Source organism: Aythya ferina, assembly GCF_964211825.1.
Source record: "Aythya ferina genome assembly, chromosome: 3".
Classification (NCBI taxonomy): Eukaryota; Metazoa; Chordata; class Aves; order Anseriformes; family Anatidae; genus Aythya; species Aythya ferina.
The window spans coordinates 77,431,589-77,448,026 of record NC_140298.1 but is presented as its reverse complement, the minus strand read 5'-3'; the positions used below and the strand labels follow the sequence as shown (position 1 = coordinate 77,448,026).

General features: G+C 39.7%; 1 protein-coding gene across 2 annotated transcripts; it reads right to left on the bottom strand.

Moving 5' to 3' along the window:
- Nucleotides 1-466: 466 nt before the first annotated feature.
- Nucleotides 467-15,256, bottom strand: HSF2 (heat shock transcription factor 2). 2 transcript variants are annotated; one of them, XM_084515651.1, is made up of 13 exons: nucleotides 15,004-15,256; nucleotides 12,151-12,259; nucleotides 11,806-11,933; nucleotides 10,927-11,051; nucleotides 8,577-8,652; nucleotides 7,361-7,422; nucleotides 7,167-7,251; nucleotides 6,190-6,356; nucleotides 4,794-5,063; nucleotides 4,131-4,236; nucleotides 2,536-2,589; nucleotides 1,836-1,920; nucleotides 467-1,437 (listed from the first exon to the last, which is right to left on the bottom strand). In XM_084515651.1, exons 1-13 carry the CDS (start codon nucleotides 15,145-15,147, stop codon nucleotides 1,148-1,150), a joined length of 1,701 nt encoding a protein of 566 aa, XP_084371777.1. In that variant the 5' UTR covers nucleotides 15,148-15,256; the 3' UTR covers nucleotides 467-1,147. The 2 variants fall into 2 exon arrangements, with proteins under 2 accessions (XP_084371777.1, XP_084371778.1); XM_084515652.1 differs by lacking the exon at nucleotides 2,536-2,589.
- Nucleotides 15,257-16,438: the final 1,182 nt, after the last annotated feature.

Sequence of the window (16,438 nt, the reverse complement as noted above, 5' to 3'; positions counted from 1 at the left end):
CAAAGCTCTATGTTTATGGATTTAGCATACGCTAAGTCACAGATCTGTTGCTTGTCACCTACCACAGCCATCTAACTCCTCTGCTATTCAGCTGTTATAATGCAAATGTAATAACTTCACTTGAATGAGCACAGAAGCCTGACTGACAGTAAACACACACACCTTTGGAGTAAGGGTAGAACTTTTCCACTAAAAGGAAGTAGTGGACTCTGCAGCAGCTATCAGAAAGAAAAAGTAAAATTATTTTGTGTACTGTTGAAAGAAATTAATTTGCTGTATTAGCCACTTTTTTTTTTTTTTTTTTTACTACTGTTGAGGTTTTATATATAAACCTCAAAACTTGCGGATGAAATTACTTTCCAAAAAATATGCATAGGAAGACAAATTTTGAATAAGGCATTAAATACCAAGTCTGTTGAATTAATATTCATTTGGCACATGGAATAAGAGACCAACTCTTCCCAAGTATCACACTTAAGTAACATTTATTTTGTCAGAGTAGATGGTCCAAGTTAAAAGTACTCATGCAGTCAAGGGGCCTGGTGGCTGTAAAGAACTTTTCCCCAGTTTGTGCTATGTATAAGCACTTCCACTGAAGTGAAAGTAAGGCAGAACCAAGATTTAGCAAGGTACAGGCACTTTGTTCCCAGTTCAAGCAGGGAAAAAAAAAAGCCTACATCAGGTCCTGGTTCCCCCCCACCCCAAAAAAGCTTCATGTTTATTAAACAAAATGTTGTAAAAAATAGAAAAAAAAAAACAAGATACAGAAAGTCAGTGCTCCCTAACCATACACTACTATTTTACGTTATCATATGTAAGACCAGAAGTGGAAGAAACCATAAATCAAAGCTTATTCTTAACAAGTGTTCAGTTACCTTGGATATTTAGAGATATGTGTAGTATACCAAGTGTTTGACAGCAGTATAGTAACAGTCTGACTTGGTATTGCCAATGGTGCCTAATAGTACACTGTGTACACAGTACTACACAGCGTAGTTAAACAATTGCTTGAAGGAAGATAGGAAAGATATTTTGAATTCCACATTATCTGGTTACATAAAACAGTGATTTACAAAAAACTCATATACCAAACAATATTCTAAATAAATAGTTCATCTTCATGACTATATACAGAGTCCCCACTGCATTAGTTATCCAAGAACGGCATGTCTGTGTCCATGGGTGCTGGGGCAAGTTCACATAAATAGAACAGTGTGGCTTCACTTGCTTCTGCCTCTGTCAGCGGCTCCAGCCGCACCAGCTTGCTCTGAGTTGGTTCGGGATCCAGGCTGCTCTCCAGGAGCTCGTCCACTTCCAGCGGTTTGTCCACAGAGGAAGGAGTTTCGGTGGTGGAGCTCCCACTCTCAACATTGGAACCTGGGTTCCCATCAAGGAATGCAAGCAGTGGAAATGCAGTATACTGTATGAGTTGCTTATCTAAAGGAAAAAATTCCCAAAACATTATCAGTTCACATGCCATCCTACACGTAGAAAGACAAAGAGAAAAAAACAACAAAAAAAAACAACACCCCATATAACTTATTTTAAAAATGATTAATAATGAAAAGTTCTATGTGCTTGTTTTGAATTATTAAAGAGTTACTACATTCATTACATCCCTACATAAAGTTATTTATCCAGATTCTCCTGCAGAACATCAGATTCTCTATGGCTGGTACAGTGCCAAAAACCTAAAAAGCAAATATAATATTTTGGTTTGGTTATTTGCTTATCAGCATCATACAAACCTAGACAAGCAAATAATTGAGACAGTTTTTAGAACAATGCTTGCTCAACTCTTAAAACATTTCAACAAAACACTTATTACAACTAACCTGATTTGGGCTTAAAAACTTGTGTTTCCTGTGAAGCAGCTGGACCAGCATTATTCTTTGTAGTTTCTATTCCCTTTGTCTCCATCTGGAAAACAAAATAAAATCTAAAATACACACTCCTCAAAGCTTCTTTCAATGCAACGGCAATGATGTTAGAACTTAGCTGACCAACCATTTAAAAAAATATTTGTGAAGGGATGCACTGGTATTAGTTACTCACGCTAACGGATCATGGCTGAGAAAATGTGAAATGGAAACACGGATTTATTCAAGCAAAACCAAAAACTAATGCTTACAAACAGGACAAACTCAAAGAGCTAGTATGTTGCTCTACTGCTTATTCTAACGTTTCCTTGCCCACCAGACAGCACAAACGGAAACATTTTGACAAAGTATGTTTGTAAGTACTAAAACTTGGGACAGAAGATACAAAAATCTTTACAAAAGAGGCTGGTAACAAAAGTTCTGGTTTCACAGTTTCAAATGACATTATATGTTGCTAATTAGAGTGTTTTCCCCCTTCCTATTTAAAGCCTAACAGGATGAATTCAACTGCAGCCTTCCTATACTCATGGAAGACTTGAAAGCAAGAGCATGAAAAAAGTGCTATTATACCAGTAAAGAAAACAGGACAGGATGAAAAAAGTTTGAATCTCTCACTACTGTGTGTACATTGAGCAATGATGGGTTTGAAACTTACTTTGGCATTAGTGATATGATCTGTGGGATTCATCTGCACGGAGCTTGTAAAAAGCTGAATAAGACAAAACACATCAAGCTTTAAGTATCTCGATGTTCCTATTAAGAATACAAGAACATCACATCTGCATGTGTGAGAATAATCCCTGCAGTGTTTTTGCCCTCAGTAATCCCTGCAGTGTTTTTGCCCTCAGTAATCCCTGCAGTGTTTTTGCCCTCAGTTAGGATTAGAGTTTATTTACAGATAGTTACCACTTCTGCAAAGAAAATTTTCGGAGCATATTTTGGAATCGCATGAACTTCACTCACAAAGGAAACAACTGTAAGCATGTCTAACTCAGAGTAACATGGTTCACTGCAGTCTGAGAATCACCAATTCATTATTACTTTGCTCCATGGAGAATTGTGTGTACAATAAGGAGGAACATACCCTGAAGAAGTTTTCAAGTGACACTGAACTGGAAGGAGTCAACAATATATAGGGAGCAGAGCTGTTAAGAGGGATCTTAGCAAGCTGGGGAAGAGGCCCAAAAAGTACTCCATTGAGTTCAACAAACAAATGTATCTAGGACACAACCACTTCATGCACCAGCCTAGGTTAGTGACCGAACGGACAGGGAACAGCTCCTTGGAAACGGACCTGGGAGACAACACCCCATGTAAACCAGCAGTATGATTGTGCTGCAGGGAGCGATTGGTTTTAAGCTTCCCAGTGTGAGAATTCTCAAACTACACAGAGTCCAAAGGGCCACAGATGGTTAGGGGGCATGAGACATAAAATGGGCTGAGAAAACATGGCTTATCTTGTCTGTAGAGGGCAGACAAGGGCACTAACTGCACCCTTCCACTACTGGTAAAGAGGTGATGCAGGGAAGACAAACTCCACAGAGGTGGATAGAGGACAAGATGCAAGAGTGACATGCTGTAGTAGGGAGAATTTGGACTGACAGAAGGAAGTTCTTCACAGAGAGCAAAGCACTGAAGCAGGCACTCAGGGAGGCCATGGAAACTCCCTTTGGAGACTGCAGAATTTGAGTGGACAAGGCCCAAGCAACATGATCTAACTTTCAAGTTGGCCCTTGAGTGAGGAGGTTGGACTAGATGGCCTGCATAGAACCCTTCCAACCTAGATCATTCTGATAGATGTGAACCTGAAGAGAAATTGAGAACATACACATAACTCCCAAGAAATAACTTGAAACATCAGAAAACCTAAAATAAATGCCAAGAGCCTTTTTAACCCAAGTTCATTGAGATGACAACAGATTCCGTGCTAGGCCATTTCAAAGCAAAAGTATTAATCTAGTTGGTGTCTGAGTTCATGTAGCAACAAATAAAAACATTATTTCACTAAAAGCCATTCTTTGATCAAAAATTTACATCACTGTCATCACCACAGCATGCACTTGGGCAGTGGTGTAGTACAGTTATACCAGTGCCCCAGAAACACATATTCACAAATATTTATAACTGTCCTTTTTGAAAGGAAGAGCAAAATACAATCTTGAGCATTTTAAACAGTAACAGTCCACACAAATATTTTCTTGAGTGTATTACCAAAATGCTAGAAATATTGAAATAAACAGAGAAAATTACATCAACCAGTAGATCTGGATCTATGCTGAACTGTCGTCCTGATAACATGGCCTGGAAGTCCTCTAAACTGCAGTCAATACTGTCAAGATAATCCAGAAGTTCAACTCTAGAAGACAAAACCAGTATTGTATTACTGTATCCACTAACAGAAGAAAAAAAAAAAACATAAAGATTTTTAGATGACGTAGTATATCTGTATAAAACTTACCAGCACTATTTTGACTTTTTCATTAACTTAACTTCTCGAAAAGACTGACAACTTTCAACCCTACTTTTTAGAGAAGAAGCCAAGTAAAGCAGACAGGTGCTCCAAAAGAGAAATCACATCTCTTGACTATGATTATCATCAGCAGAGACAGAACTCCTGCCTCTTACTAGTCCTAATGAAGTCCAATCTGCCTGCAAGAATCCTGCATATAGATCTTGACAGCATCATCAGTTTAAACAGCGTTATTTACAACATTACACTGTCAGATTATGTACTCCAATTCACTCCCTTCATGATGAAAATCAGAGGGGGTCCCATGGTAAAATACCTAAAATGGAAGGATCTTTACAGACTAGAACATTACCAGCATAATATATATGCCTTAATACAACATTACCAGTTCAGTCCTTTGAATTTCAATCAGTTCTAATATGTAAAAACATCAGGCTACTCACTTTCCAAGAAGATTTATATTCTGTGAAATTACTCCACTCTCATTGAGTATGGAATCCATCATTGAGACTGGATCTTCTGCAGTTAAAGTTGACTGGCTGTTCAGCTGTACAGCACTTGACATGAGCGGACTTGTACTGTCACTGACAGGGCTGAGGGGATCATTAGCTGGGACAGCAACTGATTCTGTGCTTTTATCCCCTTGAATTACAGGAGCGTATTCTTCCTCATTATCATCTTCCACAATTACTATATCAGGAGAATGACTGCAGCTGTAAAACAAGGCAAATGAATTAAGGTATTCCATACTCAAATTGGTACACTATTCCATACACCTAGTTACTTTTTTAATGAAGTTCAACTAGTAGACACTGTTCTGCTAGACCACATTAGCAACTATTACAAACATAGAAAAACAGTGGTGTTTTTGCGTTAGAACAAGAAAAGCTTTCATATAAATGTGAAGTAGCTATGAAGGAGGCCAAAGCATATGAGGCTGCCAAACAAGACAGACTATGTGTACTTTCCATCTTTCTGGTGGGACAAAATTCAACTCTGGATTAGTCGTAACATGAAGGATCTCAGTCAACTGTGTTACAGTTAATTAAGCTTGCTTTGTACACCAGAAAGGCAACCAAAACAACCAGGAAAAAAAGTCTTAAATAACTGGCTTTCCTCTGTATGCTGGTGGTTTTCTTAACCCTTAAGTAGTTGTACTGTCTTACCTTCATTAAAATTTTCTATCAGAGAATGCATTTCCAGACATCAGTTCAACAAACATAACAGTACTAGCATAAACTACATAGTTCAAGCATAAACTATGAATCTCTAAATTGTATTCCTTGGGGCATAATACAGGTCCTATCAATACCATGCAAATGAGGAACTACTTCTATAATGCTAAGTATAGAAAGAAGAAATGTAGTCTCAAACCACTTTGGACTGAAAAAAAAAAACAACACACACACACACAAAAAAAAAAACACCAAAATTCGCCAGCATAGTAATGTTCAAAGACCACGTCAACACTTGATAAACATCACATGCAAGTTAATCTCCACAAAAAAAATAAATTTAAAAAGAAGGGATGCCATTCCTGTCTGTATTCACAACCAGAAGTAAGAAGACATCAATTATTCTGTCTTTCGACAAGTAGCACACTTAACAAAGCACAATAATACAGATTACTTCTCACTAGTTTCTATCTTCAATATATTAAAACTCTGACAGCCAGTTAACTGGTTGGAATTCAGAGGAAACCTAGCGCGAATTCACAGATGACGCTCCTATACATGGAGTTTTCTTACCGCTTTAAACAGTATCTAAGACATCTGAATTATTTCATAATATACAGCATTGACAGCCAAATACCTATACAGAATTCTAGAGACCTCTTACTTGGAAGAATCTGAAGTGCTGTCTTCATTTGCCTCTGGTGTAACAGGAGGATTTTCATCAACCATGGTATTGTCCTCATCCGCCACATCCTCAGTAACATCATAAATAATGATGTCATCTGAAATTTGGTCCCTTTGTTTTAACCCTTCAGTTCTGTTGAGAGGTACCTGAGAATTATTTTAAAAAGAGTCAGGGGACAAACTGACAATTAGCTTCAGCATTCTGTCAGTTATCACTGCATCTTACAATGTTGCAATTCTGAAACAGTAGAAGAACTTCCCAACACCTTGGAGATTATAAGGGGTTTGTATGGATCTAAGTTTAAGAGAAAAAAGACATGAATAAATAAATGAACAAGCTGGAGAAGAGCTGCTACAGGAAACAAGTGCTTGGCAAGTAATACAGGCATAGAAATAAAAATATACTAGCAAAAGCAACAAAAAAGATACAAAGACAGGACTACATGAGAAGTACAAACACTAAAAAAAGTGACTACTAGCCTTGACCTGCCATTTAAGTAGTACTTGCTAGAGCACTCATTCTGATGATTTCTCCATCCACAATTATTTGTGCAGGAGAAAGTAACTTTCAGAGCTGTGACACATTCAAGCAGCACAAGGTGGATTCTTGTCCCTGCATGGGGCCCTCAGCTCCAGGAGACAACAGCAGAACATACACATGCTTAAAGGCACTATTGTAAAAAGCACACTGCTTTCAGTAGTATCACATGTAGCCGTATTTAATACACAGGTAAGTGGTTTACATATGTTCATACTGAAAAATGAATGGTAGTTATAAACTCACTTGGCTTCTGAAGGATACACATGGTATACTGCTTCCAGAAGCTGAAAGCTCTCAGTACAGTTATGTTTCTACCCCCAATATGACATGTTACTTGATCTGTCTGCTCCTCCTGCTCTCCTTCCTTCACCAGAACAAATTGCACGCATAAAAAAAGACAAACAAAAAGAACTTACATGATGGTTACTGTCAGCTGGTTCTTTCACAATTTGCTGAAATACATTTGACTTTGTAGGTCCGTTAGTGTTCAGAAGAAGAGGCCTAAATCACAGTAAAGGAAGAAAGCCATCTCAGAACTAATTCTTCCATTTTATTCAACAAAACATGTCAGTATACTTACTGGATAGCAAGTTTTCAAGGCCATATTTACCTCTTGCGTTTTAGGCTCACTAGTTGGTTATTCTGCACCAAGGTAACAATAAATTGCACAATCTATGAGAAAAATAATACTATCATTAGTCAATCTACCCTGTAATTGCTTTTCTCTGACCACCAACATACCTCATAGCATAAGACTTTGTTAACCAAATCTATACCAAAATAGCACATCACTTATTTTGTGTGTAGTGTTTTCTATACAAAACTGTTCAAAAGAATTATAAATCAAGGTAGATCAGAAAACATGGCTGGTAATATCTAAAAAGAGAGTTAATCACTTGTTTGAGAAAGGCTTTTTTTCCACATATCAAGTAATCATTTTTTACACATCACTCAGAATATATTAAAAAATCCAGTAACTCAGACTATCAGAAGAATTCTAATTCTAATGACAGAAGGCACGTAAGGGTGTTGACTATATATATAACCTGTATCTATAAATACTGGGCCTGATGAAAGGCTTTTTTGACAGATTTAAAAAAAAAAAAGATACATACAGTTGACAGTATTCATCAGCTGCTTTTCCCTTTGAAATCTCAGCCTATTTTCACATATGTTTTAAATTTAAGGACTAAATGAAAGTCTCTGGCTTGAACAAACTGAAAAAAAGATCAGCAAAAGTCTCTGCTATAAGGCTGCTTATAGTATTACTATTTCTGATACATAAACAAAATAAGAATCTGTAAACTTTGCATTTACATTGGTTTTGGCAGATAATAAATCTAAAAAACTGCTAAGCTAAGCTAACATATTAGCAGTGCATTGCATTCAATAACCTATTTTTCCAATAACATTAGAAATACACAGTTAGTATTAAGTGGAATTAATCTCCAATACTGAACTTCAAAATTCTTGTCGTAAGATACAGTTTTTCCAGAGATCTGTCAGTACAGTCTATTAGTCATCTGATTCCTGAAGAAATCAAAAACCAATGGACCATTTTAAGGATCTTAATGAATGATTTACGATGTTACTGGAATTCTTTCTTTGAAAATGTTTACAAGAGTTTTGGCCTTAACTTTTGCTTTTGGGGTGAAATATACTGAATGTTTGTTTCATAAAGGTTTGCTCACCATGCACCACCCAGTTGTTCTTTTATTAAGAAGTTATTTCCCATGCTATGATAAAAGAGTGACGGCAAAGAAAGGTAACATGACAGGGTATCCTAGCTTAGTAGCTCTCATACTGATGTTTGAACAAAGTCTTACCTTCCTAATAACTTGCTGTTGTTGCAAGTGTTTTGCTCTCAGTTCCGCAACTTCTCTCCAAAGAGATTCATTCTCTCTGTTTGAAAAAGATAATTTAAAAATCAAAATTTAAAAAATCAAATGTTTGAAATATTCACAGGAATATTTTTTGTTAAAGATTAGTTAGTTTCATTAAACCTCTTTGAAATGTGTTTTTAGGTTTCAGTGAAAAAAAATCACAAAGTCAACAAACTTCACAAATAACTAACTACAAAATGGAGAACCAAACACAACGAATAGCTTGAAGAGAACTTCCAGCCTCCTTAAAACATATTTCTTCCCAGAGAAATACTTATTACACACACATTCAGCATTTCAAAATTTACTATTTTGTTTCCTTTGTTTACTTTCTCTTCACTTTCATAAATAAATAAATAAATAAAAATTAAACAAACATACCACTAGTTTCTGGCAGCAGCAAAGGACTAAACAGCTAAGTAATATCCCTTGGGAACAGCCCTTTCACCAGTAAATACTGCGTTTTCTCATCAAGCCTGCATGCCCCTCCTCACAGACCTCTTGCTAGATGCAAGACATCTATCAGAAACTACATCCACCTTGAAAGCACCTTTGTAGAACGAGCCTTACAAGCAGCTGTAGGTTATAACAGTTGCCTTTATTAGCTTCAGTAAAGGGGCACATATTAGGTGCTGAAAAATAGGAGCACAGCAGAGCTGGCAGCTTTCAGGGAACACTGCCATTTCACAAACCTTGGTTGTTGCAGTTCTCACAAGAGTCCAGAACAGAGATACTATAAAAAGTGCTGTAAAGTGACCCTTGCCATCGTATCCATGAACCTTATTGTTTCCAACAGCATAAAGCATATTAATCAGTAGATAAAGAACACCAAAAGCTTCAGTAGATAAGACAACATACCACCCTCCTCTGTTTCGTTGTTTAGTTTTCAACACAGATGAATGCCAAAACGGGAAGAAAATCTCTCCATTGGTGTTTCATGTTTTTAGGAAACCTTAAGCTTATTTTTCACAAACAGCTGCTGATAGGCAGTATGATGAAGATTAGCAGCAGTCTGAGGATTAATGTCTAACACACAATTTAAAGGCACAGTTTCATCACAAATTTAGTAACTACAGTCAGGGATTCTGAACTTTCTCAACCTTTCCACCAGCTTTATGAACATGTTTTTGTAGGACCAGGTCTTCTGATTTAGCTTGTTTCTACTTAAATCATTTTAAACTCGTGGAACAAGATGGGTATCAAACACCGTCCCCTCTGTCTTCTTATCTCTACAAACTGTCAGGTTGTTAGCAACCAAATGTCATTTTAACCAGTCAGCCCTGCTCTGAGCAGGGCTTTGAACCTTATGGCCTCCTGAGCTGCCTTCCAACCTGAATTCATCTATGATTCAAAAGGATGAATGTGAGCATTTTAATTTAGACTGACCAGTTTCTAATAAAGACCCTTCCTGGCCAAAATGTTCGCATTTGAATACTCTATCACACAAGTAATTAGAACTGAAAACACCAACTGAATGACGCTATGTCATTCTCAAAACTTGAACATACTGCTCACCTCTGCTGCAGAGACGAGCAGTCATTTATTTTGTTAATTCAGAGTCCTGAGGAAGAGTTACCATGGAGGTGCTCTGACTTACAGTGCAAGAGCTTATCCCTGTATTATCCTGTCTGCATCTACACACTCATACATTTGTGACACACATCTCTCATATTGTTGAGAATAATAACTACACAAGATATACTGTTCTAAAAATATTTATATTTTGATTTTTGATTCTATATCTTTGTGGCTGAGGTAACTAATGAATATCCAAATTAGATTTCTAATCAGATTTTTATAAGTATTAATTGTTCTGCAATTTCAGCAGTGAGGGAATGAAGACAATACAAGGAAAATAAAAAAGTAATGAGCAAAAACATTAATTATAGTATGAAGGTATCACAAGCAATTTGCACAAACCAAACTCTGCCTCAGACTAAACACAGTAACTATTTCATACTTGAAGTCACTCATTCTCAGCATACTCTACTCTAAGAACTTACTTAATATTCAGCCTTGGCACCATTATGGAACTAAAATTAAACATAGTGTTTAATTGCCTACTACTAGACAGTTCTTCAAGCACCAACTTTGCTTATTACTTTAAGTCATATCAAAACATTCCATTTTAAATGCAATTCTTTTACTGAAATTTCTCTTCCCAAAGCAATAGTTACACTTGGACACTCAGAAATCCTTAAAACTGTGTCTCACACTTAAGTCATATTTGTTCTCCAATATCTATTGTCAGAATTACTCAATTTCAGAGCTGAGTTGCTGATGGGATATTTACCTTTTCAGAGCAGACAATCGAGATTCAATAGTCTCTTGTTTAATTTGCACCTTTTGAGCACTACTTATTATTTTGGAGAGATCCTCCTGGCGTATCTTGTTTTCTTCAGGTCTTGAAGAAGAAACCTTTAAAAGATGAGAATCCAGAAGCAACACTTTCCTTTACTTATTTTTATTATTTTATTTTGTAGATCAAGTATATTTTGTCTAGTGTTGATACTATGAGTTAGTAATAAAACAAACATCAAATACTATAATACAGAAACTCCTTACAACAGACACCATATTAGTTTTAGTTATCACATTTGTATTCATTCAGATTTTCCAGGCATTGTACCCAGTGCTCTGTATCATAACTGCTTCAAACTAACCCACGCTAGAAAGTGTCTCCCACCACAGTTTAATGTGTATTTGTTTCATAACAATGTTCTTATTCACTCTATTTAGAATAACAACAGAGCAAATTTCAGAAATATGTGCGTTTTTATGTTTTTCCTCCTCCTTGGTGGAAACTTTACTACTTGCGGTAGCTGCGCTCTGAAACAAGCTATGTAAACAGACTGTTTAGTGACGGTACAGTCTAAGCACGTGCTGCTCTCCTAGTAGATGTTTGCTAAATGTTCTATTTACACACCTAATTTTTGCTGCCTGTCAAACTACGACAGGGAAATACTTAGAGGAGCCTAGTCAAATAGTCAAAACCCCCAAATGCCTTTAAATAGATCTTATGTGTATGAATGAGAGCAGCACAGTTTATTTACTTCTCCAGACTCCACCACGCTCATTTGTACTCACAATCTTGCAATTAAACATAACATATAATTTGCTATTCATTTATACTTACTGGTATAGCTTTTTTACATATTGAGTTTTCACTAACCTTCCTTTTAATGTGTTCCAACAAGTCCTCCCGACCCTGCTTAAAATACGGGTGCTGAAACTCTACTGGACCATCTCGCTCCAGTTTGACAATCCCCGAATCAACATGGACAACTTTACGGAAACCATCTTTAATAAAAAAAAAAAAAAGAAAAAAAAATCTCTCAAAGCCCACGTTAAGGAAAACAAACTATATTGCTCCGACTGTCCTTTTATCAGTTTTAAGAATGCAACAGCAACCTAGTACCAGAGAACGCAGCAGAAATGCTCAAAGGAAATAATCTATAACTAAACACATGCAGGATCGTGAACTATGCCAGAAACCAAAAAAACCCCAAGAACTTACACATGTTTAACTGTCTGACAAAGCTTGCCATGTTGTTGTGCTTGAAGTATTTGGGAAGAATCTCTTTTGCGAATCTCTGTTCATCCAACACCAAGAAACTCTGGCCATTCTAAAACGAGAGAGACATTAAGCTTCTTAAAGACTATTGTAGAAAACACTCTGGGCTTTTAGAATTAATCACCGCATAGGAATGCTTCCTTTGTGCATGCAGCACAAAACTGATCTGCTTGCCTACAGTTTTCCACAACAAAAGTGTACAAACCCTGCAGCTGCAAAGCAACAGAGAATTCCTAATTTACATTGCTATCCATATCTAAAGGGAAACATTTCTATTGTTACTCTTCACTTTCTCAAGAGAAATGAATTAACGACCAGTTTACCAACAAGTATCAGTGCCACTACAGCAGAATACTATCGATGTTGTATGTAGCTTCACAGTCTTGGGAAGGAACAAAGCAAAGAGATTGTGCAAGGTAAAAAACAAAAAAGCCACCGCAACACAACAAAACACAGCTTAAGTCCCTTCCGCTTCTCATCATAAAAGCATGACTAGTTTGGTAAGACCTGTAGAGAAGGTGAAACTGTGAAAAGCTGAGGGTGTCCACTGGATTTCAGTTACCAAACAGCACTCAAGACAATACCTCTCTCCCTGTGATGCCAACTGTGAGGGAGGACTGATCTTTTCCCCACTGAACTGGTCCTCAAGTTTCATCCACGGGCTAAGATTAAAATAGAAAGAAGGCTCTGCTCTTTGTTCTTCAATGATACTGCTCCATTAACTAAAGGACAAGTAATCGGCAGGATGCAAATCAGCTGCTTCAAAATGGTACAGGTTTCTCTGTGGTCTATCCACAGTACTCTCACTTTGCACCTACGGAGAAGCCTACCATCTTTGACAAATGCCATCACTGATACTCCATCTGCTCAGAAGCCCTTTAGTTCACTTGTTTCTTACCCTCCCCCCCCGCAATGCCAGCAGCTGTACATTCCCCAACCAGCTTGAAAAACCAGCCACGAGACTATGTGAAGACCTTTGCCTAAGAGCTTGTTTCTGACAAGCAAGCAAGGATCACCAGAAGCACGATTTATAAATGGAATGCCATTAGATGTGTTACAAGCACAAATCTGAGAACAGTAGGAAGATGAAAGGTTCCCAACTTCCCAGTAATGTATACCTATCTCCTGCTGAGAATCAGCCAGCATAAAGAAAATGGGAAGCAAAACAGCACGAACAGATGACTTTAGCTAATGCATTAACGTAACTCACCAGCTGAAGGTATTCAACTGGTGCTAGTGACCTGTAACACCAAAAGACAGCTTTCACACAGCACCTGACTTCACTGGTACTTTGAGAATTTTCAGACCTACAGCAGAACAATTTGGGAGATAGTTCTACTAGTCCTTGTTGCCTTGACAATCATCTACACTGATGTAAACAGACATTAGGTTAAGGCCTGACTTTAACTCAGCGAAGCCTTACTACATAGCTGAATACAGTTTTCAAGTCTTATTCTTACTAACAGCAGCATACAACAATCGTCCAAGTATTTAATCTGTTATTCCCTGTATGTGTTTCAATGTCACCCCAGCCTCCACTAAGAGGCTATATGGAGAGACAACATGGTTGTTCTTCAGTGTCTATCCTCCCAGTGTAGACATCAACTTGTACAGAGAAAAGTGAAATGTTAGAGTTATAGCACTTTTTCTCCACTATTACACCTGACATAGTGTATTTTTAAAACAGGCAAACACTTGCATACCAAGGGCTGCCAATATCCTCTTCCACCCAAGAACTGCTAAATGCTGCTAACACGAACCACGATCAGTAGATCTTCCTTCCACAAATTGCCTTGCAGAATCTCTAACAATTTGGCCTTGATTTTTAATTAAGAAAATAATACAAAGATATCTAGTAGCAGCCTTGGTACATTTACTTAAGATAAATACATAAATACATTTAGGAAATGTCCATAAGGTGGCAAAAATGGCAGGTAAGGTAAGCAGCCCTCAGCATCTCTCTTCCAAAGGAAACAAGCAGATGGAAAGCTGCTGTGGTCCAGGCAGAATCCACGAGTTTCCCTCTCCAAAACGTTCAGGTTGAAGTCACCGGTAACCTGGTATCAGTGCAGCGATGGCAAGCGCAGGCAACCCTTGATGGTTGCCTGAATATTTAAAATAAACCGAGCTGAGAGCAGCCATCTCAGCACCACCCGAAGATGCCAAGGCGGTTTGAGAACAGGCCCTTTTACACACGCCGCTGGGACACCGTTTAAGATAGAGAGAGGCATGACGTTATGGTGCAACAATCCGCGCGGCGCTGCGGGAGAGCCCCCGCCGCCCAGCCCCGCGCCTCCCGCACCGCCCCGCCGGGCTGCAAGGAGGCGGGCGCGTCCTGCTTTACGGTATTTTCAGGCACCCGCGGATTTCGCAGCCTGGCGCTTGCCCACAAAGGATCCGAGAGGAAGGCCACCCGGGGCCCGTTTCCCTATTTATTTATTTATTTACTTACTTACTTATTTATTTTTTACACATTTATTTCTGAGGGACGACCAAGCCCAGCCAGACACGCCCGATGGGCTCACGGCGCACCTTCCCCCCCCCCCCCCCCATCCCCAGGGGGGCCCCTCCGCACCCACCGCGGTGCCCCCCGGGGCCAGCCGCGAACAAAGGGGTGGCGGCGTTGTGGGGGGGCTCCCGCACCGCCATCCCCACGTGGCCGCCGCCTGCGGCCCGGCCTCGCCCCCCCCCCGCCGCCTTCCCTTCCAGCCGTTAAACGGCTGCGAGCCCCCCCCCCCTCAGCGCGGGTACCCCCCCCTCCCCTCCCCGAGGCGGGCCCAACGGTCGGCGCCGCACCTGGCTCCAGGTGATGAGCTGGTTGCTGGGCGCCTCGCCCACCAGCGCCCACAGCTTGCTGAGGAAGGCCGGCACACCCGCGCCGGCCGACGGCGGTTGCTGCTGCTGCTGCTGGGCGGGCTGCTGCGGGTGCTGCTGCTTCATCGTGCTCGGGAGCCGCGGCGCTGCGGCGCGGCGCGGTGCGGCCGGGGGAGGGGCAGCTGGAGGAGGAGGAGAAGAAGCGGCGCGGTGCAGCCCCGCTGCCGGCCCCGCCCCTCCCGGCCGCCGCCCGCGCCTGCGCGCGCCTGCGCGCCGCTTTTATGTAACGGGCCCACGTGCGCCGCCCTCACGTGCCACAACAGCTCCGCCCGCGCGTGCAAGTGGCAGGCGGCGGGAGCCAATGGGGGGCGCGCCTGCTCGCAGGGGGCGGGACCAGGTGCGCTGAGGGGGCGGGGCTCGGTGTGTGGTGGGCAACTGCCGCCAGGCCCTGCCATGAACCTCCTCAAGATGGCCACGGCCGTTGGTGCTTGCTCTACTTACTGCTTGCAAGGATAAATAAATAAAAATGCTGATTTTTCAGAGTTTCCAGTTACAATAACTCACAAAACTGTCCTCCTCTCCAAAGCCAGCTGAAGCAGTCACTTCTGGTGTCACCTGGCTGGCACAGGTGCTGAGAACACGCCCTTCTTACCCAATCCTTAGTCTTCAGAAGGCTCTGTAGTCTAGTAGAATGGTCAGGAAGTAGCTACTCAGGTGGAAACATGAGTTTACAGAGCATGCTAATTTATTATATAGATGATCTGAGAAAACACGTAATAAGCATATGCACAACACACCCAAGCTAACTCTCTAGCGAAGATGTCTATCATTCCCTAAGGATACCTCCTTCCAAGTATTTAAACTTCAGATGTACTGACTACATAGCCTCTGAAAAGAGATTGATTTAAATCAAAAACATAGTTGAAGGAAAATAGCCTAGTGAATAGCAAAAATACAGTAAAATTCATTTCCTTCCAAACTCCAACCATTTTGATAAAAAATATTTGCAGTGAAGTCTGATTAAGCAGCTCCTCTACAGCACTAAAGCGACTATCTTTATAACAAATTGTCAGTCACTGACAGTGTTACTGGTGTTTCAGTTTGTTAAGTACCATCATAAAACAGCAAATCAAATCTGAAAAGTCTCAAAAAAAAAAAACAAAACAAAACAAGGTCAACCTGATCTGCTTCAATCTGTAGTGGGAACAGCACAATGTAATAGAAAAGAAAAACACCTTAAGAACTTTTAGCTTAATAGTTCACAGGAAGATGAATTTAAGTATTTTGTATTCAAGCTACATATCAACTAACTTCTTTCTCATAGCATTAGCTGGTTACAATAACCTTTAACAAGCTAATTCACTCATGTTCACTATGTCATGACTGAAAGAAATCAGAACTACTGAGTTTATTCCAA

Coding starts and splice junctions, on each gene's coding strand:
- HSF2 (XM_084515651.1), bottom strand. CDS start 15,147: ATGAAGCAGCAGCACCCGCAGCAGCCCGCCCAGCAGCAGCAGCAGCAA. Junction 11,934..12,150: donor TGTCAGACAGTTAAACATGT/GTAAGTTCTTGG, acceptor TTTTTATTAAAG/ATGGTTTCCGTAAAGTTGTC. Junction 7,252..7,360: donor GTGAGCCTAAAACGCAAGAG/GTAAATATGGCC, acceptor ACTGTGATTTAG/GCCTCTTCTTCTGAACACTA.